Raw genomic sequence first — 23,967 nt, forward strand, 5'->3', positions numbered from 1 at the left:
TTGGGGTTTGGTTTGATTCCAAGTGTACTTGGAGAGCCCACATTGAGTATCTGAAAGGAAAATGCCAACAAAGAATGAATTTTCTCCGATCAATCACTGGCACCTGGTGGGGAGCCCATCCAGAAGATCTTTTAAAATTGTATCGAACAACTATTCTCTCAGTGATGGAATATGGTAGCTTCTGTTTCCAGTCAGCTGCCAAAACTCACCTCCTCAAACTCGAGCGTATCCAATACCGTTGTCTTCGCATCGCTTTGGGCTGTATGCCCTCAACGCACAACATGAGTCTTGAAGTTTTGGCAGGAATACTCCCTTTGAAAGATCGATTCAATCTACTATCACTTCGGTTCCTCATCAGGTGTGAGGTCATGAACCCACTGGTGATTGTAAATTTTGACAGGCTACTTGAGCAAAATTTTCAAACCAGGTTTATGTCTATATACCATGTCCTCATGTCAATGCAGGTAAACCCTTCTTCATTCTCTCCAACTCGTGTTTGTAGCCCAGACTACGATCATTCTTCTGTCCAGTTTGATTTGTCTATGCAGCAGGAAATTTGTGGAATCCCGGTCCCTCATCGCTCCCTTCTGATTCCAAGAATTTTCGAAGCTAAATATAGACACGTCGATGCTGATAAAATGTACTTTACTGATGGATCACTTATAGAGGAATCAACAGGATTTGGAGTGTTCAACGAAATATCTAGCGCCTCTTACAGCCTCGAGTCACCATGCTCTGTGTATATAGCAGAGTTAGCAGCTATTCATTGTGCTTTGGACAGTATCGCTTCAAGGCCAGTTGGGCACTACTTTATCGTAACGGATAGTCTGAGTTCTGTTCAAGCAATCCACTCAATAAAACCGGGAAAGCACTCGCCATACTTCTTCGAGAAGATACGGGATAGTTTGAGTGCTTTATCAAAACGTCGCTTTATCATCACCTTTGTTTGGGTTCCCTCTCATTGCTCGATAGAGGGTAATGAGAAGGCAGACTCTCTGGCAAAGGTGGGGGCGATGGAAGGCGACACGTACCAGCGTGAAATTGCCTTCAACGAATTTTACTTTTTAGTTCGAAGAAACTCTCTTGTCAACTGGCAGCGCAAATGGGACGAGGATGAGTTGGGTCGGTGGCTGCACTCGATTATCCCAAGGGTAAGCCTTAAACCATGGTTTAATAGATTGGACCTGAGTCGAGATTTTATTCGTATATTTTCCCGTCTCATGTCCAATCATTATTCCTTAGACGCGGTACTCTATCGTTTGAATATTGCTAGCAGCAATTTGTGTAGTTGCGGCCAAGGTTACCATGACATCGAGCATATTGTTTGGTCGTGCGAGGTCCATCTTGTCGCCAGAACGAATTTCATAGACTCCCTTCGGGCCCGAGGAAAACCACCCTATGTTCCAGTGAGAGATGTGCTGGGGGTGAGAGACTTGGACTACATGTTCGAAATATATCTTTTCCTAAAAGCTATTGATCTTCGTCTATAATTTCTTCTTATTTTCATATTTCCCTATCTATCTTCTTTTTTCTTTTAAAGTGAACTAGATATAAGCACACAATTGTTATCAAACAAAACGAGTTTGGCTCCTTAAAGCCTAAAGGTATGAGCCGTTTCAAATAAAGAATTTACAAAAAAAAAAAAAAGGAAAATGGTTCAATGAACTAATCCTTTTAAATCTAAATCTAAATTATATTGTAGCAAACGAGAACAACTTTGCATCAAATGGAACTGTTTTTTGTTTCAAAGCATTAATATTTTGATTCAAAGATTTTTCAAAAGAAAAATTCTTTGAAACAAAGAAAAATGCCTTTGAATCAAAGGAATTTTTATTTATCCCAAAATCAAAGGAAAAAATCCTTTGTTTTTGCGGCACTTTCCTTTGAAATAAAAAATCTTTTCGCTGCGTGTGTATACTGTACCCAAGCAACCAAAAGTCGCGTTTTTACTTAACTCCGAACTCCGAAGTTCACATTTGGCTGAAAAAATGTATTACGGGAACTTCAGGTGACTCTTGTCGCGTAAAAGCTACTCAGGAACTTCCATCGCCCTTTGAAAGGTTAAACTATCGATAACGGAATTTCTAAGCGCTTTTAATGGAACTTCTTTCAAGAAGGTCGATAACGTTCGCGTAACATTCCAAAACGCACCATTAAGATACTTGAAAGTGTTTTAAAGAACCTATATGGGAAATCTAAGCGACATGTCAAAAATGTTTTTCAAGAAGGTCGATAACGTTCGCGTAACATTCTAAAGCGCACCATTAAGATACTTGAAGGTGTTTTAAAGAACCTATATGGGAATTCTAAGCGACATGTCAAAAATGTCTGTCAATTTCTTGTCATGGTATTTGTTTTGTTTATATCTCTACTGATATTTACAAATGGAATTCAAGATTTTTTCGAATTTTTCTTATAAATGTTAAATAAGATATTCGAATAAATTTTGTTATGATTCATATTGTGTACTGAAAGTCCTTTGAACGAAATAAGGTACCTTCTATTGACCAACCCACTCAATCATCTCAAATGACATTAAGTTTAAATACTAATCATTACAGTGGCAATCAGCTATTGCTGGATTGGTCGAGAGGCTGGTGAGTTTCATTGCAACCTAGAGAGCAGCGGTTCAATTCTCTGGGCGTGTAAGAGCAAACGCACCAATAAGTGAGTATACGCGGCCCGGTTTTGCTCATTTCAGCGGACCGGTTTTAGGATACACACTCTTTCGCGCACCAGTTGGGTGAGCATCGCGGCGAGTTTTAATTGTTACACTGAAAAAAGAGAATTGAAAAAAAATGTTCATATAAATGAATTCAAAGCAGTAGTTATTTATTCATTCGAAAATAATTATTTTTTTCAATTGTATTCAAATATTACACTGTGTTGAATTCTATGCATTGAAGTTTTTATTTAATTTTAAGGCTTTAGTAAACAATTGCCTGATAAATTCTTAAATTAGATTCCGACGAACAAGTTCTGATATATGTATATTTTTAGAGATTGTACAATATCGTACGTGAAATATTCATGAAATTTAACCTTATATTGATACTCAATTTGGACCTTAGTGATGAAAGTTTCAAAAAAACCTTATAACGATATACGTTCACAAATGGTTATAGCACTTATAAACTGTTTAGGAAAGCTTCTGATCTAAACTGTTAAGAGATCTTTAAGAGCAAACGCACCAATAAGTGAGTATACGCGGCCCGGTTTTGCTCATTTCAGCGGACCGGTTTTGGGATACACCCCAAGCAACCAGAATTCCCTTAAAACGTGCTCATAGAAGCTTAATCAGCCCTTTTCCATGTTCCTAGAGAATTCTATACAGCCCAAAATTTAAGTTCTTAAAGCTACTTTAAAGTTCGTTAAAGAAGCTGTAGAGAATGCTAATCAGCCCTTAAGGGAATGTCTAAAAACTTCTACGCGCTGAAAAAAAAATCGGTTTGACAGATTGCTCTGACAACCAGATGATTGACCGGTCTAGCTTGGTTTAACTCATTGATTTATGTTTTAACATTATTTTTATTACAAAGAAACTGCTATTCGACTAAGGAATCGAACCACTGCTCTCTTACATGAAACGAAACTCCGCTAACCCCCTGACCAAACCAGCGTAACATTTAGAGGTTGTTTAAAGTGGTATTTAAACAAAATGTTTTTTTTTTTGAATATTTTTACTCGATTAGAATTAGAGTTTCAATTTTGGAAATGAATTGTAGAATAAATAAAATACACAAGCATATTCGTCATAAAATATTATTTATCATAACTACTCAACACACATACGCGAGAGATTATCTTTTTACCGAAAACAGCAGGAGCTTCCGGCTGGGTGTGGGTATTATCTGAAACACTGGCGTTGATCTGATAGAACGAATGCTATGCGTCGTTCCTGGTTTGATGTTGTATTTACCGAAGGGTGGACACCGGTCTTGGATGGAACGGTATATAATTTTTCGGCTCTGCTTCTATCCGTCACAGTATTTGCTAAATCCGGCCGGAACCAGCCCCATTCGAATGATGATGTTTTCCAAATGTTAGCTCCTGCTGCTCCTGGTCCATTTTGATGGCTCTGATCCTGGATTTTACGCGAAGAAACAATTAAAAACGGATCGATTATTAGATTATATTTTTATATAATTGATTGCTGTTTTTAGTTCTTCTCATGTAAACAATCAACATATGTGAATTTTGATAGACAGGTGGCAGAAAATTTGACATGTCTCTTAAAAGGTGCAAACAAGTTCTTCGCGTTACCAAGATGGTTCCGTAACGGGTCATTAGAAAGTGCTAAGCGAACGTTTGCGCCTTTCTTGAATGAAGTTTCGTAAGATGCGCTTAGAAGTTCCTTAATCATCTTTTTCACCTTTTCAAAGGCGCTGAAGGTTTCTAGGTAACTTTTAAGGTAATATGAGCACCTGAAAGTCTCAAAACATCTTTTTTCAGCCAAATACGAACTTTGCAATTCCATGCTTAAGTAAGTGAGCGACTTTTGGTTGCTTGGGACACTCTTTCGCGCACCGGGCGGTAGCATAATTGTTTTTAAATTTAGCATTGCACTGAGAAAACTTTTGAAGAAAATCTTAATCTTAAATTAATACGGACCGAGTAAATTTTCGGAGTCGTCCACCAAACGGCTCTTCTTATGTTACATGATCATTTTTGGTCATAAAATACGATGCTTCGAGTTTGTTTATCTGAAATTGAGTGAGAGAGTCCTGAACAATATAAAATACAAAATAAATAACTCACCATCAGAACCAGCAATTGCACTTTCTCGTTCAATTCCTGGATGAACCCGAAAAAATGTAACGAAATTGCGAATTCAACTGGTTATTTAAAAAAAAACCCTTCCACAATTTTAATCTCATACACATTTTTTCTTAAAATGAATATCAACAAACATACACACGCTGCGACGTCGTTTGTTTAATTCTGCTTAAATCTTTAACTTCTTTTTCTGTCCAACGTTAGTTGCTGTTCCGAAAAACTGGGTCCCATTAGTTGCAAACTTATTGAGAGACCTCGTTTCAAAAGCCGAATTGGTAGGGACAGTAATGGAATGCCACCCATACGGCCGGATACAAAAATCCTGCACAGCGCACTGGTCTCGATTATTATTACTCCGAGAAAAATCCTTGAAGCTTCACTGAAGGTTGTGAAAGTCAGTAAAATGTTTACTACACGGAATGCACAATCAAAATTTTCAGAAAGCAATCGTCGGACTTGAAGGGCTTTTCGGAAATATTTCATGGAATTAGTTTTTGCGCAATAAAAAAAAGTTTCCGCTTTCCGTTCGTTTGTTTAATTCTGCTTAAAACGGTAGAATTTTTTCAGTGCATGTTTGATCTCGCCCCTTTCTAGTGAGCAAATTTGGTGATTTTGTCGGTCCCGACAGCAACGGCCCTATTTTGCTCACCTTCATACTAACCCCCGGTGCGGTATGGAAGTGATTAAACTCGTGAGCATTTTCACTTTGCTCGCGATTGCTGCGGATGCCCTAAAGAAATAGCTTCGCATATGGTACCACAGACAGTCATCATAAAACCCATAGTACATTTCTAGTTAAGGTAACATGCGAATATTGCTATTTTGTTATTTTAACTTGAATTCATCATTTTATTCAACTCTTTGTTAGATAAAAAATATCGCCAATAAACATTTGATAGTCTATAATCGAACATACACTGTAAATTTTTGCCTCGATTTCCAGCAAAAAAATTTGCTGGAAACGTTCAGCAATCCAAATTTTTGCTGGAAACCAGCAATCGGTTTTCGATTTGCTGGATTTTTCAGCATTCAGTTGTGTTCTTGTCATTTTTGCTGAAAAATCAGCAATCGGTTTTCGAATTGCTGGACTTTCCAGCAATTGATCTAGTTTGCTGGAAAATCAGCAATCGAGTTGTCAATTTGGAGTTTGTTTTTGTTTCGTACGCTGGAGCAAGGTGAGATTCTATTTTACGAATTTTGGTTAAATTAATATAATTATTTTAATTTCCTCTATATTCTAGCAACCAGATAATAAGTTAAGGGTGAGTTTTTCTTGGACAGATAGATAATCTCTAAAATATTCTTATCAAAACTATTTTTACAGATGGCGGATGATCAACACTTTGGTACAAAGCTGCCAGCCCAGCCGGTGTTATAGAATATTTTTAAAAAAATATCGTGTTTCTGGAAATAAACATATACCTTTATTGAAAAAACGGGAGGAAATAATTGTTTTTATTGCTTATTATATGCATAGCCAGTAATCAAAATTTAATTTTGAATTAAAATATAAATTTGATACTAAATGCAGCCGGTTGTGTTGAAAGAAATAGCTGGTTTCCAGCAATCTGGATTGCTGATTTTTCAGCAATTTGAATTGCTGGAAACCAGCATTAACGTTTGCTGTTTTTTCCAGCAATTTAAATTGCTGGAAATTTTGCTGAAAAGTCAGCGGGACAAAAACCAGCAAAATTTTGCTGGTTTCCAGCAAAAAAAAATTTGCTGTGTATATTTTCTCTATAAATCGTTCGCTGAAATTCCCTGTGTTAGCACCATTTCTGCTCGAACCGATTTGAGCCGGAATAGAATGAAGATGTTTATGGTTAAATTCCGATTTCGGAGGGGCCAGTACAATGTATTTTCAAACCCCAAAGGGTGGTCGGTTGTTTTATTCCAAACGTGCAACGAGCCACAATTTCTTTCGGCACAGATGATACAGCACTTGATTTCCATTGAGGTATGCAGACAGTATCCGAATGGCGAATAAGACCTAATGAAATCAAAATGTTTTTTAAATAAACAATAACTTTTGGCTACGTTTTGTTATCAACTTACCATATTGATTTGTAGCAATTACAGAGATTTAGAGCGCAGCATTTTTCGGGACTATTTACAGCGTCTAGATTGAAATCCTTGGGATCTTTCAGTTGCAAATATGAGATTAAGCTAGAGTTCGGAACAAGCCAAATTTGTAGGATTCTGGAAGAGAAAAATTCAATTAGTCAAGCCTGGGAATTTATTAAAAATTATAGTTACTTTTTACCGCTTTGTTCGTTGTTGCTGATGCCATGTCTGTGCTTTCGGGAGCTAATACAGCTACCGTTGCACCCGGAATTGAAGTCTCAAGCATCTTCCGTTTTTTCCCGAGTCCTAATTTTCACCTTTTTCTCGCAATGAAATGTAAACAAACTTTACACGCTGAACGTAGTTTGCTTAGCTCAGCATTAAACGGTAGATTTTTTTTCAGTGCATGTTTGCTCTCGCCCCTTTCTAGTGAGCTAATTTGGTGATTTTGTCGGTCCCGACGGCAACGGCCCTATTTTGCTCACCCTCATACTAACCCCCGGTGCGGTATGAAAGTGATTAAACGCGTGAGCATTTTCACTATACTCGCGATTGCTGCGGATACCCTAAGCAGCTTTTGTAATGAAAACAATAAATATACACACTACCAAAAAAATCTGTAAAATTACATCACATATGATGTAAATAAAAAGAAGCATCATATATGACGGAATTTTCAGTGCGAGTTGAAAATTACACGTCGTTTAAAATTAAAACAAATGTATTATTTGACTCGCATGGAAAATTCAGACAAACATGACGCGTTGTTTCATTACATCATATCTGATGTAATTTTATAGATTTATTTCTCTATAGGGCTTTTTTTATTCCAATAAGAAAAAAATACATGAGAAATTCTGTTTTTTTTTCAGATTTTATTGGAATTTGGCAAAATTGAAAGATAATTGCACAATATCACTTATCTAAATTATTAAAAACTACACTTTTGAGAAGGAATTTAAAACCCGGTTTTCATTGCCACTGATTTCTCGATTCCGGGCCTTGAAGAGCCTAGCCCACTGCCCACGGCAATCTAAGATGATTTTCTTGTCCATCACCCTTGTCGATCTACAGCCTTACGCACGAACGGAAGGTACCTATGTCCCTTTTCCGGAATACTTGGAAAAGTTCAAGGGAATTACTTTTACGGCATTTCAGGAAGGCCGATAAATTTGTGTACGTGGAAGAAAATCTGTAAAAGAAGATAAATGAAAATTACCACCGGGCAAAATCAATTGAGATTAACGTCCCGGGAATGTGAAACGTTCACTATGGGATGTAGCTTTAAACTCACCTGAATTCCAGCAGTATCCAAAATGCACACCCAATACCAAGCAGGTTCAGACCGTGAGGACAGAAAGGGTGGTTTAGTTTTCAGCAAAGCTTTTGTATCCGTGAAAGGTTCCCGGTTCAATCGCCACACTGGAGAGCTGCAAAAAACAACAATCTTTAAATTTTTGGTAAACCACCAACAGAAGAATTGGATAACATCGAAACTTAAAATTTAATAGAAAGAAAACCAAGATCTTATTTTTTTCGTCAATTGACTTTAACTCCCGGCGAAGATTCGGCAAAAGAGTGGACCTATTCAAATTTCCTAACACACAGCTCCAGTAATGACTGGGATGGGAAACAAAATCTTCTTCAGTTATTTCGAAGCTTAACCCAGCTGGGAATCTTCGTCGGAGCAGTCAGCAGCGTGCACTTACCATCTTTGATGTCCTTCTGTCAGTTCAGAAATCAAGCGGAGATCTTGTATTTGCAGGGTCAGATCTTTTTTAATTCCCTCTATAAGAGAACACTCTTCTTTTCCCCTGCAGACAGGAAAATATGCCTTCTTCCGGACGACTTGGGCATAATGACGACCAGCATTCTTCATCACGATCGATGCAGGTGGAACCGTTTTCACCCAAATCTGTACTTGAAAAACAATTTGCTGGAACTTTTTAGGAATTACTAGCGACTGTTTAACGAGTTATATCGCAGCAGAATAAACATGTTTTAAATCCTAAGGATTAAAAATATTGTTTAAATTAGTTCGATGAAAACAAAGAAAAAATGGGAACTGTAATGAACGTCATGATGAACGCGATGGAATTTCCTCCTGTCTCCCGCTGAACTAAAATTTGAGCAACAGGCTCAAAATTGAGCAAGTTCACTATCCAATGATAAAAAGCTATTTAACGTTGTAAATAAACCAATTTTTGAACCAAATGTTTAGTTTTTTTTATGTTTTCAAGTTTTTTGTTTGGTTAAATGAATGCTATTAGACTTAATATGTAATATTATTTTAAGCCAAATTCCATGCCCTTATACATTCTGTGTCGTGTAATTCTAATTTTTTTTTGATTCCATGCTGTTAAGGATATTACATCACATATGATGTAATTAAAAAGAAGCATCACAAGTGACGGAATTTTACATTACGAAATCGTGTTCTGTGTCATGTAATATTAAAGTTATTCAAATTCAGTGCTGCTAAAGACTCAATTTCTCTAGATAATGTAAATTTACAATATAAAATTGCATTCCATGTCATGTAATATTAGTGGATTTCATTTTCAGTGCTTTTAAGGATTCAGATTTTTTTGCAGTGTAGTTAAAATCAATGAGATAGACCACACGCTCTTTTTTTTAACTCAAAATTAAGTATGACCGAGGTTCAAAACATAGTTCGATTCTATGAACTTAAAGTTAAGTACCCTTTTTTCCTCCTTGCGATGGATCAAAACGGAGTTCGAACTGCGAACTCAAAATTGATCCCTTTTTTTTTCCTTCGGCGAGGGATCAAAGCTGAGTTCGACCTTATAAACTAAAAATTGAACTCTCTTTGTTGGACTGAAAACACTTAGCGAGTTCAGTCCGAACCGGAACACCAACCAACGAACACGTCGCAAAATTATGTCGTTCCGGAACAATTACCGGAAGACTATGAAGGAACTTCATAATGAAATGCATGTTCACCGTGTCAGCGTAAAATTCTGTCCGTCATTGTCATCATATGGTGAGCGACTTGGAATGTCCGGAAACATCCGGATGTTGTTAACTTCCCGTGGGAAGTAACATCCGGAAGTTTTCTTAGACCGGGAATGTCAAAACTTTCCACCGCTCTGTAATTGCAATGCAATGTACCAGAACAGCAGCATCCGGGTACAACAAATTTTAATCATCCTTTAATTCCCTGAAAATCAGCTACCCTCGAAAAAAAAGGATAAATTCGAGTTCGGCTGCCGAACTTAGTATTGAGTATGCCTATCAGAACTTAGTTTTGCTATTGCCCAGTCAAACTCAAAGTTGAGGGAAGCCACCGAAGTGCTGTTTTGAGCCAAAACTACTTAATTTTGAGTTTAAATAAAAGAGCGTGCATGATAGACCGGCAACCGCAATCTGACATCCCTTTGACGGAAAAGAATAGTAGGACCACTAGAAAGATTAGTAGGATTCCTACTAGCCGCCTACTAGCCGTCTCATTGTTTTCTAGTGGAAAATGGCCCAACCGATACAGTAGAAATGACATTCCTGGTTCAGAATGACAGTTCTCGTTGACATCTGCCATTGTTTGATAGTATTGGTGTGATAGGTTTTTGCTTATGTGTGAGTGTATTGAAAAATGGCAGTGCATATGTATGTGTGTCACCTTAAAACGTGGCATTTAAGGACTTTTTCTTCATATTAATAATTTTCATTTGCTCTAATTTTACATAATTTGCTTTATTTTTTACTTTATTTACTTCTTTTTGCATACATTGAAATAACACATTTATTAATCATTTTTTAGTTTTCCAAACACTTTGTAACTTTGGATGAGCAATTGAGCTTTTACTTCACCAGCGGGCCACAATCATTGCGGAAAGCACACCGCAAACGTCCGGAACCAATCGGCCTTCTTCCTCCAGGTGCTTATTGTGGTCCCGGTGCTCGATATCATCTTGTTGCGAATGTCGTGGGAAAGAGGCAGCAGCATACGCATGTGAAACTGCAGTATATGCGGTCCGTGAAGCCCTTGGTTTTCTTTGTGGATTCATATTTTCAAGCCTTTTAGGGGCCAAATTATCTCGAAAAATAAACACAATATTAAACATGAGAAAGTGGAAAAATATCAATAAAATACCTCGAAATCTGAATAGCTAGATGGCAATCGATTTTCCTCTTTTGCTAGGCAGCACATGCAAATCAGAAGTTTTCACTAAATTGGGGCCGGGCGATCTGCAGAGGTATTACTGCGTCGACTGTTAGCTTCGAACTGAAGGGGAGATGGCTTGAACTGAACATGTTTCCTTAAGTCACTCACACTTGCAGCAAAAAGTTAACGCGAGTAAACTATCAGTGTTCTACAGGTATAACAACTGATCAATTTGAAGTGAATGTGTGATGGATATAAAATGAAGGATAAAAACTCACAAATACAAAAAAGTTTGACACTTCAAACCGTTTTTTCACTGTCAATTTACCGTCACAATCCGTCAAATAACCATCAAATGCACGACTAATTAAAAATATGTATACAAGTACACTTGGAATTTTCCCAGCTACATTGATCTACAGAGATAGGGATGTGGTTGTCAGAGCAATCTGTCAATTGGATTTTTTTTCGGCGCGTAGAAGTTTCTTGACATTCTCTTAGAAGCTGAATAGCGTTCTCTACAGCCACCTAAACGAACTTGAAAGTAGCTTTAAGAACTTAAATTTTGGGCTGATTAGCATTCTCTTCAGACACAAACGAGAGCTGATTATGCTTCTATGGAACCTTTTTAAGGGAATTCTGGTTGCTTGGGTATGGTGTGTACATGGCTGCCTGCGGATTGAATATTATCCGCGCTTTAGCCGTAGAACTACATCTCCGCGGTGTCATCAAAAGGTGCTAGACATCGAGATTCGGGAGCGTGAGTGGAGATGGATTGGACATACGCTGCGAAAACATGTGAACGAGATTTGCAGAGAGGCGCTTGAGTGGAATTTCCAGAAGGACATTAAAAAAGAGGCAGACCCAAAAGCTCGTAACGGCGATGCCTAGTAGCCGAAATCCAAACTGTTGACGAGAATTTTGACTGGGACTAAGTGAAGATTATGGCTCCGGATCGTCGACAGTGGAGGTCTTTTACAGCGGCGATATGCAGCAGAGGACATTAAGTAAGTAAATAATTTTAGAAATAAAAAAGGGACAAAATTACTATAATGACAAAAATCACTTAAATGACGAAAATCATTAAAATGAAAAAAAAACTAAAATGAAAAAATTGACCGAAATAACAAAAATGAAAACAAGAAAAAATTACAATAACGAGAAAAATCACAAAAAGGACCAATGATTTATAAAAATCACAAGAATGAAAAACAAGATAAAAATGACTTAAATGAAAAACAAGACAAAAATTACCAAAACTACGAAAATCTTAAAACTGACCAATATGAAAAACAATACAAAAATGACAAAAATGAAAAAAATTGACAAAATGATAAAAATATCGGAAATTGCATAACTGACAAAGATGACGAAAATGACTAATTACAATTGACAAAATTTGAGTAAAGAACAAAAATTATACAATTGGTTTATCCTAGCCAATTATTTGAGATTATTTTTGTTGTCATCACAGGGATAGTGAGAAAATTTTCGAAGATTTCAAAGAAAAACGATGCTTTTTTCATAAGTTTTATTTCTCTGTATAATTAACTTAAATCGATTATTTACAGGTGTCGCAACATTTTTACAAGGTCCAGCATTTTTCATACCAACCAATAGCCTTATTTTACACCTCGAGTGAAAGCGAAAGTAGAAAATCTTATTTTGTCAACAACTGAACACCGCGACCTTGTTACTCTTTTTAAGAATCGATTTGAAATTGTTAAAAGGTTATTCTAAAATGTTTCCGCTGATGAATATCTGTTTAACTGTTCTTATTTTATTTTCCGCAGTGAAAATCTGCGAAATCTAAACACAGGTCCACATTAAAACAGGTCCTCCATCGATTTCATCATGTCAAAAAAGTTTTTTATTCCGCTATGTTGAAAAATTGGCAAAATAAGATAACGTTCATTTTCATTGGAGGTGTAAAAGAAGCTTAAATAACAAACAATTTTGCCTTCAAGAAACAAAATGATGTTTCTCCTAAATGTGAACCAATTTGCATTTGTCCCATCATCAGGCTAGTTTGACAACATGATGTTGTTTAATCAATAAACAATGCAGTATTTTAACTACTGTTTCAAGCTTTTTGTATTTTTTATACAAATTTCTACATACATACATGCTACATACATTCCTAGACTGATTAAAATAACCTAACTACGACTTAAAATTATACAAAAATAAAATACTCAAATTTATCACATTTCACGTTGTTGATTTAACTAAGCATATAAATATATTAAAAAATCTGACCTCTCACGTCTGTCGATTTTCTATTTTCTTTACATAGCCTACGAATCATATACAATCTGCAGGTATAAACAAAATCAGTAAGATGATTTTTTTCGCATTTTCATTGTTTATATACTTTCTTACGAAATCGATCAACAATATCATATGTATGTTAAAACATTTATAGCTTGATCTTTTTTCTTGTTTGGATGGAATTTTGTCAACATTTATTGCTTAATTTTTTTTGTTCATCTTGACAGCTTTAAATAAAATAAAAAAAAAGTTTCTTAACTTTACAGAATTGCATGTAACTTTTGAGAAGTATTTTTCGTATGAGATTCGATTTGAGCAATTGTACTAAACGTTATGTGTAGGCGACAAGTGTTGAAATGAGCTGTATTTACATGTATTTATGGATTATCCTCCAGAGTCTTCTAGAGTGTTGTCATGGAACGTAGAAAAACATAAACTTGAGCGCCTATTTCAAACGGTACAAGAGGCTATTCGCATTGGGATGTCATTAATGTAATGAAAGTTGGATGGTTGCGCATTTGATGGGATCAAATTTTGTACACTGCAGAGCACTGCTAAGTATAAATAACAACGACTAAGCCATGATCATTTCTCCTTAATTAAAACAATTGTCGACAAAAATTTAAAATCCATTACCTTTCACTTATGTTGAAATACCGAAGTATGTATTGCAAAAAAGCATGTGTTCAAAACTTGAGCCCAACTACGCATCGCAAAGTTATAAAACTTTTCCTAACAACATTGGAAAGTTTGATCGATTCTTCTTCAATGCTCGACTAAATGATTGGGTTCTGTTTCGGGGTTGTGGGTCCGTTGTAAGGCATCGACTGCTAACTACTGTTCTCTGCAATAACACATTTGCTACGTTTCGGTTCATGTTCGTGTGCATCTTCAAGGTTCACGACGAGCTAGTGATATTACGAGAATAGTGTTTCATGCATGTGTTTCTCTTATAAGAAGGCCTCTCACAGCACTATTGTGAGTAGTCAGCACGTGTTGTAAGGCTACGGTATTAAGGATTTAGCTGTAGATGTGCTAGGCACACAGTCTCTCCGAATTGTTTCTAATATACGCTCTCGAAGGTAAAATTACTTAACGTTTGCCACGTGTTTTGACTGTTTCAGTTCTGAGTTGTGAACAATCTATATACACTATCATATCGCATATCAACAACAAACAACATTAGATTTTCTCCAAAAAATCTTCTAAGGCTTGAATGTCTTCAACTGTCGCGTCTGTAGGGGAAAGAAAATCTCGTTGCAATTACATGGCGATTCCGGCAGGGTGTTATTTTGTTATATCATGTGTAGTGTAGTTATGATAGTTTTATCTGTATATATCATTCCGGTCGGAAGCATTTTCTATGGTGTTTTTATCAGTTGTAAATGAGGTTCCGAAATATCTAGTACGATTATGTAATGTTTTGGGAATTTTGAAAACAACAATGAAAGAACCCAGGTAGAAAGAAACGTACAACCTTGAACCTTTTGTGTGTGACGAATTTTAGTCGTAAGAGAGAAAACATCTCTCAAGTTCAGGCGAAAGATAGATGAGCAAATTGCATTCCAGTTGATAATTGTGTGAAAGATGTACTTTTAAATCTCTGATTTTTTTCATGACACTGTAAAGATTTGGACGATAAAGTAGTTCCAATCGCCTTTTAAACTTTACAGGGGAAGTAGTTTTTAGATGTGTTTGTGTGGATGCAAATCCTACTAGTTTCGAAATATAGGGGGATGTTGTTGCGCACTAGCAGCGAGCTGTTATTTTGACCCAATCACCGAAAGCACTCTCTAAAGTTTAGAGCTCTTACTATCAAATGTACGTCTTTTTCACCTTCTGAAGCGTTCCCATTCCTTTGCTGATGTCCTTTTCGAGGTTTTCCGTCGAGTTCTTGCACTCTACACTTCGATCCTTGAAGTCGAAATCGATGTTATCTTTCATGTTGTTCTGATGGTGCTGCTGCAGCTGTTGCACAATTGCCTGCTGCTGCGTATGGTACTGATTGGTGTTGGTGTTCATCAGCAGATTAACGTCCTTCCCACCGCTCGTTCGGTTCTGCATGCTGAATTGTTTCGTAGGATGCCTGGGAAGAAACGATGAAGAAATACTGTTAAAGGCTTTATGCTCCTATAGTAAAAATTATTTATTTATTATCCTATAATCTAACTAGATACAACATAATCAGTAAGGAACTTTGAAAGAGCTTATGTTAATGTGTGCAGAGATCTTGAGAAACATTGATGTGTCAAACTACAATAAAATTAACAAATATTCTTATTTTGCTTCACAAAAAAATTAATACAACTTACCAATTCAGCTGGTTTCGGTGTTCGCTGCCGGGAAAGGGATTATTTTTGTTAAACTGTCGCGATATTACGAAACCGATCACGACGCCAATGATCAACGAAAACGCAATCAGCAGGATGTAGAACATCCAACCAGACGAAGCGAAAGCGAGATCCTCCTTCACAAGGGTATCTGTAATGCGAAAAACAGGTAATTTTTTATAAGAAAAATGTCAACTTTAAAGTATCAACTTAATATCATCCAAAGGAAACAATCAATTTCGTGGAACCGTTTCTATGCTATTTTTGCCAACAATGATCGCCACTAACAAAGGTCGAATGGAATGCAAATTGCGCGAGCGTGTTACTATTTTTAGCACAAACAATATTTTTTATTACTTTCTCATGCCAATATAGGTAGGTATAGGACAAATGAAAAATTCACCCGGGTTACCCGAAACGAGATGCCATTAATAATTGGCCACATGAGAAAATGTATGCAAATTGGAAACAAATTTAACGAATTGAAGCAAGACGATCAATCATAAATCGAACGAGTGATGATAAAACTCGATAAAAAAAATGGTATACATGGATGCAGTTTTAACTAACCTGTCTTGTGGTGATAGTGATTGGCACCGATCCGATTGGTCAACTCGTTACCCTCAATTGAGGTCATTGTGATTTCGTTATCAATGTCGATGGGTCCAACCGAAGAAACTGTTCCACGCGTCTTGGTCTGAATAATGACTACGTTCTTACTGTCACTGGACCTTTCTTTTTCAGCGTAACCGGATCCATCAACCCGGGTGTAGATATCGTTATCTTCGGTTTTGTGCTGTCGGTGATCATATCGCTTGCATATTTCGTTGACACTGGCACCGTCCAAGCTTTGGTAGAGTTTATCCATTGAAAAACCAACCGCTTGGGCATCTTCGACCTCTCGGCAGTCTCTGTTAACGTCATCCCAGGCGCAGTAAGGATCCTGCAGCTCTAAGCACTTGCGGCAAGATTTGTACTCATGTTCGTTACAGTTGCTAAGTGGAAGAGAGATGATCTTTCCGTTGCTGATAACAATCAGTTTCTTATTTTTTCTCGATATAGTCATTTCGTTGACTTTGGTTCCCACGGGGAAGGCCTGCGTTTCACTGATCACAACCGTTTTTACTTCGTCCGTCGAATTGGATGATAATATATTGACAAACTTGATCACCTTTCCATCGTTGGTGCCAACAAAAATCACGTCATATGTGTTTCCATCCAAAGCTTTTACCTGCGGATCGACGGCGATGGCCGACAATCGATACAGTAAGCTGACTCTGGTGAAGATTGGCCGAGAGTGTAACGAATTTACTGATTGGTCCATAAGTGTGTTCATTTTCACAAAGTTGATCGAAGCCTTCGGTAGGGTTCGACTGTCGTCCACGCACTTGCCCGGCCTCGGTTCCGGGATTTGGTTCTGAGGCACCTGCAGCCAATTGGAGTGCATGTCCTTTTGTGATTTGAACGGACCCTCGAAAGTGTCCAGGATGTCTTGTATCGAGAAGGCACACACGGCCGATCCACCGATCGCATTGTCCGGCGTTGTCATAATTGCGTAGATTATCTGAGTGTTATCACCTCCGTAAATGCCACTGATCGCGTTCGTCGTGGATTCTGCGGATGGAAAAATTTGTTTTTTTAGTTGAATACTTAAAAAAAATTCAATGGTCAAATAACTTACGGATTTCATCAAAGTAGAACGGATACTCCCCGGGGATGGAACAATTGAGCCGGGCCTTGAGGAATGATGTCCACCGGTCGTTAAGCGGGTGTAGCCCTCCCTTGTCATTTTTGCACACTCGACTCACGCGAGAGTAGATCGACTTGCCGCAGTTCATATACTCGATCGCCACCTCGCGGAAAAAGAACAGCACGTAGCCGTTATGCTCAACCGAACTCACGAAGGCTGGCTGATTGAGCTGCTTGTTGTCGTACTGTCCCGTTCGCAACGGTTCTCGGTAGATAAGCGGGTCGGCACCAGAAAAGTCCGCTACCGTTGCCGAGTAGAGTTGGCCGTCTGTTGTATAAAAAAATAAAATATGAAATAACACAACATTGATGCTAACAACGAATCTTAAAATTACCAGAATACACGTAGGTGCTGTTGTGCAGTGGATTGTACGGACACCGTCCCGAGGCCTCCATTTCGTTATTGTCGTAGGCGATCGAACCATCGCTGGGAAGAACATTGTAGTATCGGCACAGCGGCTTGTACGAATTGGTCCCGCAAATCATGATCCTGTTTGCGTTGACCCGAGCGTACACTCGAATGTAGTTCTGGCAGTCCTGGTCCAGTTTACCCTTGAGCGTACAGAGCTCCCGGTGGGCGTCGGACGACGTCCACATGATCCGTTGCCGGGGATTTTCTATCAACCTCTCCAGGCTTATGTTGTACAGGGCATTTCGCGCCCCAATCAATATCGAGTTCTCGTCCTGCGCCAGTAGCTTAAAGTAATCAGTGCTGTTACCGAAAAAGGCCGGTATCGTGGTATCTGGAAAGAGAAATGAGAAAAAAAACCTTTAACTCTAAGGCAGGCTGAGTCAGTAAAATTAATTGATTCATTAGGAGTCCATAATAGTCTCCTAGAGCGAGATGATCATAACTTCTTAAAGTCTGCAGAAGCAGCCTCAAAAATCAACTCTGACAATGCATAGGCTTAGCATGTTTGGAGAGGGGACCAACGACATCCACCAAGAGCGGTGAAACTTTCCAAAAACGAAGCGAAAATCGTCTTCGTCAACAGGAGAAAGATATCCCATTCATTCCATAACTGCTGTGCTGTGTTATTGGATGTTGCCGATCACGGATTGGGATGAAGATGCCCGAAAGATGGGTGGAAGAAAAAAACGTTTAAATTAGCTTAATTTTTCAAAACCGCTGGTGGCACCACACGGTGAGAACTCTTACGTTGACCTCACAACAGTTCAGTCAGCGAGCGAGATGATAAACAAATTGGAAAGTAACAGTAGTTTTATGGCTCTCGGGTTTTATGTGAGCTTAATATGCGGGGGGATGGATAATCGAACGCGGTCACGGTGATTATGAATTTATTATCACGAAACATGACCAAATGGTTTTGGATCACAATCGCAGGGGTAGTCGGAAATCAAAACTTTGAAATTTAATATGTTAATTTATGAACTCCCTGTCCCATGTATGGGTTTGTGATACAGACTGAAATCACATAACAAAAAAAATGTTTTAGATAAAATATTGAAAAATTTATCTTTGTTACTTAATTTCTTGGTCTAGTCGGTGAAAAGTGATATCCTTTCAAGTTAGAACATCGGTAGATCCGTTTCTAAGTTAAAGGTGGTTAAAATAAGGTTGCCAGAATTTTTTCAGTACATATCCGGGCCGGACAAATCCGGGCATATAAAAACCTGGCAAAATCCGGGTATTAGATTTCAAAAATGACGACCGAAATCCGGGCAAATTTTGACAAAACCCAAAAATTATTCAACAAATATCAAGAAAAAAAAGATTGAAAAAAAAGTTTTTTCATCAAAGTACATCGACAGATTTTAAATCGTATTAGAGGCTTCCAAAAAACCTTTCATGATTATTTTTTATAAAACTTGCTCAAAAATTTCGTTTTGAAGGCATAAATTATCATTTTTTACAACACTATTTGGTTTTATTTTGTTTTATTTGCCAAATAAAGTGAATAAATCCGGGCAACATCCGGGCATTTTCCAATGAAAACCGGGCAACCGGGCCGGGCCGGACTGTTCCTAAATTTTGTATGAAATATCCACACACTATTAATTTTTTGGTGTAAATTTATGTCAAATTGGATGCACAAAAAAGAAGCATCACTTTTGACATAAAATTACACAAGAGAAAACAGAAACGCTTGAAGCTATAAATTCTAAGACATGAATTGTACACAATATTAAATCATCAACGATGTAAATTTATGTGAAATTGGACGCACAATGATGAAGCATCGTTTTTGACCTAAAATTAGATTTTTTTTAGAAATTACATTGCGTAGAGTAAATTTCGGATTAATAATATTTCTAAGACATACATTTTCGGGGGCAAAAGTTTTAGTTTATTTTGATATTCTACCAAACTGTCGCTGCTGTCAAGACAGTCCCATATGTGGCTTTTCTTTTGTTAGTTGATTATTTGATTTCCTCTATCTGTGCTACATAAGTCACTTTACTGATCACTTTATTGACAAAAATAAGTTTGAAATTATGTTAATGGCGTATCTAGATAAAGGTCACGAAAGTTTATTGTAAGAATTGAGTAGGTCTCAAATAAAATAAAATAAATAATAACGTTCCATGAATTTAACAACCTGTACATTCATCTTCTAGAAAGTTTCGCGAACAATGATCTTTTTAAGAAACACTATCACTACAAATTAAATTAAGGCTAAATCAGAAACAGCAAAGCATCTTGGCTTCAAATATATAATGAGAAAAATCACATCAATATGACTTAGGCCGATGACATAGTGAGTGCGATGCGATGCGTACCGGCAAATGCGATCCAATACAGCGAACCACATTTCATGAAAATGTATGTGAATCGCTTGAGCCTCACACACTCAACGCGGAGAAGCAGATGTCAATTTGTTTCGCCGCTAGAGTTCGCATTGGCCGTGGTCACTAATTCGCATCGCGTCGCTCTCACTATGTCATCGGCCTTACGCCTGAGCTACTAGGTAGCCCAAGCAGCAAGTAACATATGACAAAAACTAAAACAAATAAGACTTTGAAGCTGATTTTTTGTTCTATGTTTTATGAACAATTAAATGAGCCTCATATGAAATTTAAAAAAATCAAGTTGAAGGAATTCACCTATTAGGCTAAACTTAGCTTGTAAAAATTTTGTAAATTGTTATTTTTGACATCTCTATATAAAAAAACTTTATTTTATCTAGTCTAATCTTCGTAATTTCAATGAACGCTTGTAATCAATATTATTTTTATCATCCTGTATCTGCGATAAAATGCGTTTGAACAGCATATTATTTGGTGCAGGATTCATCACGATTGTAAACATACACAAATACGATGTTTGACCAATTGTATAACACGAATAAACAAGCAAATAAAAGAGTGTCAAATACTCATTTCGAGAAAACGTGCTTTTCCATTACCCTTACATTTGGCTAATATTGATTTTTTTAATTTATTTGAAAAAATATGGGAAAAATTGTTCTGAAATTTGCACTAAACACTGAATAAAATATGAAAAATTGTTCGGCATACCGAAATCAAAACTGAACCTTTTGGCATTGATCCAGGAAGGCCATTCTACACATTCTATTCATGAATCTTTAAACGCCTTTATGTATACAACGTATTTGTGGAAAATGTGGATGATGAATTGACATTGACTTTCCTACTTTGAACACAAAATATCGTGCCTACACAAGGGCGTTTAAATTTGTTTGAAGCATCTAATATGTCAGCTGGTAAAACAAGATCTGCCTATCCAAATATGATTTTATAAATTATATAAACGATACAGAAACACCAAACCTCATAATCAATCATCCATCTGGATTCTCGGTACTCCTCGGCTGTTACTGGTCCACGTTTTGTCTTTGATTACATCTTCTTTGACCGACGGTGTAACCGTGACGGCCGGTAGCCTGCGCTCTCGCAGGTCCCAGTAGTGAAAAAGACAACGCTGTGCACGGATTTGATTTCGCCGCTCCAGATCTTCACGTAGCTTGGAGTCGACCATCGAAGAAGTCACCTTGGAACAATTGCCATCGATGATGCCATTCTGTCTGTTCAGGAACCAATCGGGGATCCTGTACTGGCTGAGATTTAAGACGATGGTGACGATCTTTTCGACCTCCTCATCGGAGCACTAACCACCCGGCTTAACGGATCGACAACGCCTTTCTTCGGGATGACGTGTTTTTGGATTTCATAAATTGGAATGACAAGAGAAAAAAACAAACAAATTAATTAACAGCTTTTCTTTTCTGATTCTATCGGTACCTTTCCGAGCGCAAGGTGGTCAACTGAACAAGTATGCACTGTTTTTGGGCAACGAAACATCGACTACTGTCCACTCACTGGTTGCAGCATGTACAGGCCATTTGGTAAGCGTGGCAGGATCACTGGATCTACCTTGCCCGTTGTTTTGCCTCAATGCATTACGATGAGCATGACGTGTAACTAAAAACAAAATTTTTGTGATGAGTTCCGTGATGTACTAGAAAAAAAATCGAAACAAACCTTGTTGTTCTGATCGGGCAGTATATGCAGAAGGAAATGGAACATGAACTATGGGTAGTTTCTCACAGAACACAACAAGAGTCCACACTGTTTTCAGCAGCAGTTCCATCGTTCGTAGTGTTTTGAATTCCGAGATCCAATAACGAATAAATAAAAATCTGAAAGACTGTTTGGCTTTAAGTTATGGTTATTTTTTGAACTTTTGAGCGAACTAACCACTTCCAGAATTTTGGTTGAACCGTAGTCATTAATTTTCCCGAACCGAGTTTACAGAACTACAACGAATCTATAAGTCTCTATAATTCCCGTTTCAAAACAAAACAAATCCGAGTCGAATCTCACACACTTATTTTTTTTACCCCGTTATTAAGTTTTAAGAACATAATTTCACATCATGCAAGACGTAAATTTAGGATTTGTATCTAGTTTCAGCTGTGTCGACCTAATCTTATGTTACGGGTGTGAGATTTAGGTGTAAAAATGTGTAAAATTAGATCCTATTCAATTTACATCGAAAAAAAATTAGGTGTTTAAGCGTTTCTGGCTTGTATAATTTTCTAAATTTTTTGGTGTGCAGGCAAACCCGGATAAAACCGGGAAATCTGGCAACCTTAGGTTAAAAGGAGCTTATCTGAGCGATCACATACCATCTTTTTGTTCGTTCGCACTGCTAGTTTCCGCTTGTGGAGCGAACCACGCTTGGCCTACTAGATGCAACTCTATCTGTATTTTTTCTGCCAGGAATTCACTACTTCGTGGCATTCTGTCCTACATCTACTTCATAGTAGTTGGCCCGTGCTCGAATAAAAGTTTGTTTTTTTTCAGATTTTTTTTTTTACAACAGTCATTATTCGGAATATTTAGACTATACGAACAAGTAATAGAAGTTCGCAAAAGGGTTTTGCCTAAATTCATCCCAGGGATTGCCACCCTTATCCATGATCGTGGTTCTGCCAACCAAGGGAATCCCCAAATATCTTAGTTGGCGCTGAATGCTCTCACAACACTCGAACGATTCAGAACCTCGTCCTCGATTACGTTCTCCCGCAAACAATTCGATTTTTCTAATTGACTGTTCCATATTCAACTAGACCGGTCATTGGTTTTCTAATCCGTGTCGAAACGGTTAGTCCCGATGGTACCTACTTTCAAATATTGTTCATGCTTAACTCAACAATTCATATTACAATGCTTTCAAGAGTTCCGTAATCGTTACCAAATGACTTGAGACATGTTCGAAAACTCAATTTAGCTTTCTTTAGTCTTCTAACTGTTCGAACATTCGGGAGATCGAAGCAACCAGTTGTTTCGAAATGACGTGTTTTTGTCAAGCTGCTGCAAAATGCCTCGAAAATTTTTAAATGGTCGAGAATAAAAAGTATATGAAAGCATCGAAACGGAAACAGGAAAATATGGGTTCGTACGTTCTTTACGAAGAATATGGAAGCGCCGATACATGGGAGCCAGGACCAGGACGGATGGTGATGAAATTGTAGCAACATCAAAATAACCGAAAGTCTTCCTCGAAAAAGCTTGGAAAAACGGTATCGTGGACATTTGGTGTGCTCGTTCTGTTTTTTTATTTGTTTAAGTTAGGTCTTCATGAAGCTCAACGAAGTTTGAGTTGCATTTGAAAAAGAAAAAAAAAGTTGAAAATCAACTGATTTAAACTATACTTTTAAATCAGTTGATTTTCAACTTGTCAGTGCTTTGCATAAATTTGTTTTGAACAAATTTATGCAAAACACTGGATCTGAATCTATCGTAACATTGTCCCTGTCATTATCATTGAGAATTTCGAAGTCAGATTGTTAAGTTTTGGTTGACATTTTTCATTCATTTTCTTTTTTAATGAAGAAATCTCTTATCGTCCTCCGCCCGGAGTAAAACAAAATACGACCGTTACGACCAAAGCGTTAGCAAAGCTTTATGAGAATTAAAGTCTAGCTCAAAACTCAAAATTTTAGTTTATTTAGATTACATTTTTAAGAATATGATAGCTGATTAAATCAAGGAAATAGTGTTTTTCTGTCTGATAAGGAGATTTTGTGCTTTTAACGTGTAAAACTTTCAATGTAGCGTAATAAAAGGAAATATCATTATTGAGTTCGATCATTCTAGAACTATGCCTAGCTTACATTCGTATCGTAACTGCTCAATAAAGGTTATGAAGTTCTGGAGCTTGGGAGT

General features: G+C 37.4%; 3 protein-coding genes and 2 long non-coding RNA genes across 7 annotated transcripts in view; 1 reads left to right on the plus strand and 4 right to left on the minus strand.

Annotated features, from left to right (window-relative positions):
• Positions 1-871: 871 nt before the first annotated feature.
• LOC129758565 (uncharacterized) lies at positions 872-1,580 on the plus strand. Its single transcript, XM_055756095.1, has 2 exons — positions 872-1,424; positions 1,541-1,580. Exons 1-2 carry the CDS (start codon positions 1,014-1,016, stop codon positions 1,541-1,543), a joined length of 414 nt encoding a protein of 137 aa, XP_055612070.1. The 5' UTR covers positions 872-1,013; the 3' UTR covers positions 1,544-1,580.
• A 5,017-nt stretch (positions 1,581-6,597) lies between these two features.
• On the minus strand, positions 6,598-7,180 carry LOC129750860 (uncharacterized). Its single transcript, XR_008738513.1, has 3 exons — positions 7,040-7,180; positions 6,832-6,975; positions 6,598-6,766 (listed from the first exon to the last, which is right to left on the minus strand). It is a non-coding gene; the product is annotated as an uncharacterized LOC129750860 (long non-coding RNA).
• Positions 7,181-7,809: 629 nt separating this feature from the next.
• LOC129750719 (uncharacterized) lies at positions 7,810-9,085 on the minus strand. Its single transcript, XM_055745728.1, has 3 exons — positions 8,550-9,085; positions 8,135-8,270; positions 7,810-8,032 (listed from the first exon to the last, which is right to left on the minus strand). Exons 1-3 carry the CDS (start codon positions 8,717-8,719, stop codon positions 7,985-7,987), a joined length of 354 nt encoding a protein of 117 aa, XP_055601703.1. The 5' UTR covers positions 8,720-9,085; the 3' UTR covers positions 7,810-7,984.
• A 3,395-nt stretch (positions 9,086-12,480) lies between these two features.
• LOC129751237 (semaphorin-1A) overlaps positions 12,481-23,967 on the minus strand; it is a 213,984-nt gene continuing 202,497 nt past the window's right edge. For 2 of the 3 annotated variants that reach the window (XM_055746614.1, XM_055746613.1), the window contains 6 exons: positions 17,649-18,056; positions 17,246-17,581; positions 16,135-17,178; positions 15,547-15,715; positions 15,071-15,320; positions 12,481-14,469 (listed from right to left, as the gene is read on the minus strand). In XM_055746614.1, coding sequence (XP_055602589.1) covers positions 14,440-14,469; positions 15,071-15,320; positions 15,547-15,715; positions 16,135-17,178; positions 17,246-17,581; positions 17,649-18,056 — 2,237 coding nt within the window. In that variant the 3' untranslated portion in view covers positions 12,481-14,439. Of the gene's footprint in view, positions 14,470-15,047; positions 15,321-15,546; positions 15,716-16,134; positions 17,179-17,245; positions 17,582-17,648; positions 18,057-23,967 lie in introns of all 3 variants that reach the window. The other variant, XM_055746615.1, reaches the window with a different exon arrangement.
• On the minus strand, positions 19,743-22,186 carry LOC129751239 (uncharacterized). Its single transcript, XR_008738657.1, has 3 exons — positions 21,994-22,186; positions 21,778-21,943; positions 19,743-21,717 (listed from the first exon to the last, which is right to left on the minus strand). It is a non-coding gene; the product is annotated as an uncharacterized LOC129751239 (long non-coding RNA).

The sequence above is a fragment of the Uranotaenia lowii genome, chromosome 3 (assembly GCF_029784155.1).
Source record: "Uranotaenia lowii strain MFRU-FL chromosome 3, ASM2978415v1, whole genome shotgun sequence".
In the NCBI taxonomy this organism is placed as follows: domain Eukaryota; kingdom Metazoa; phylum Arthropoda; class Insecta; order Diptera; family Culicidae; genus Uranotaenia; species Uranotaenia lowii.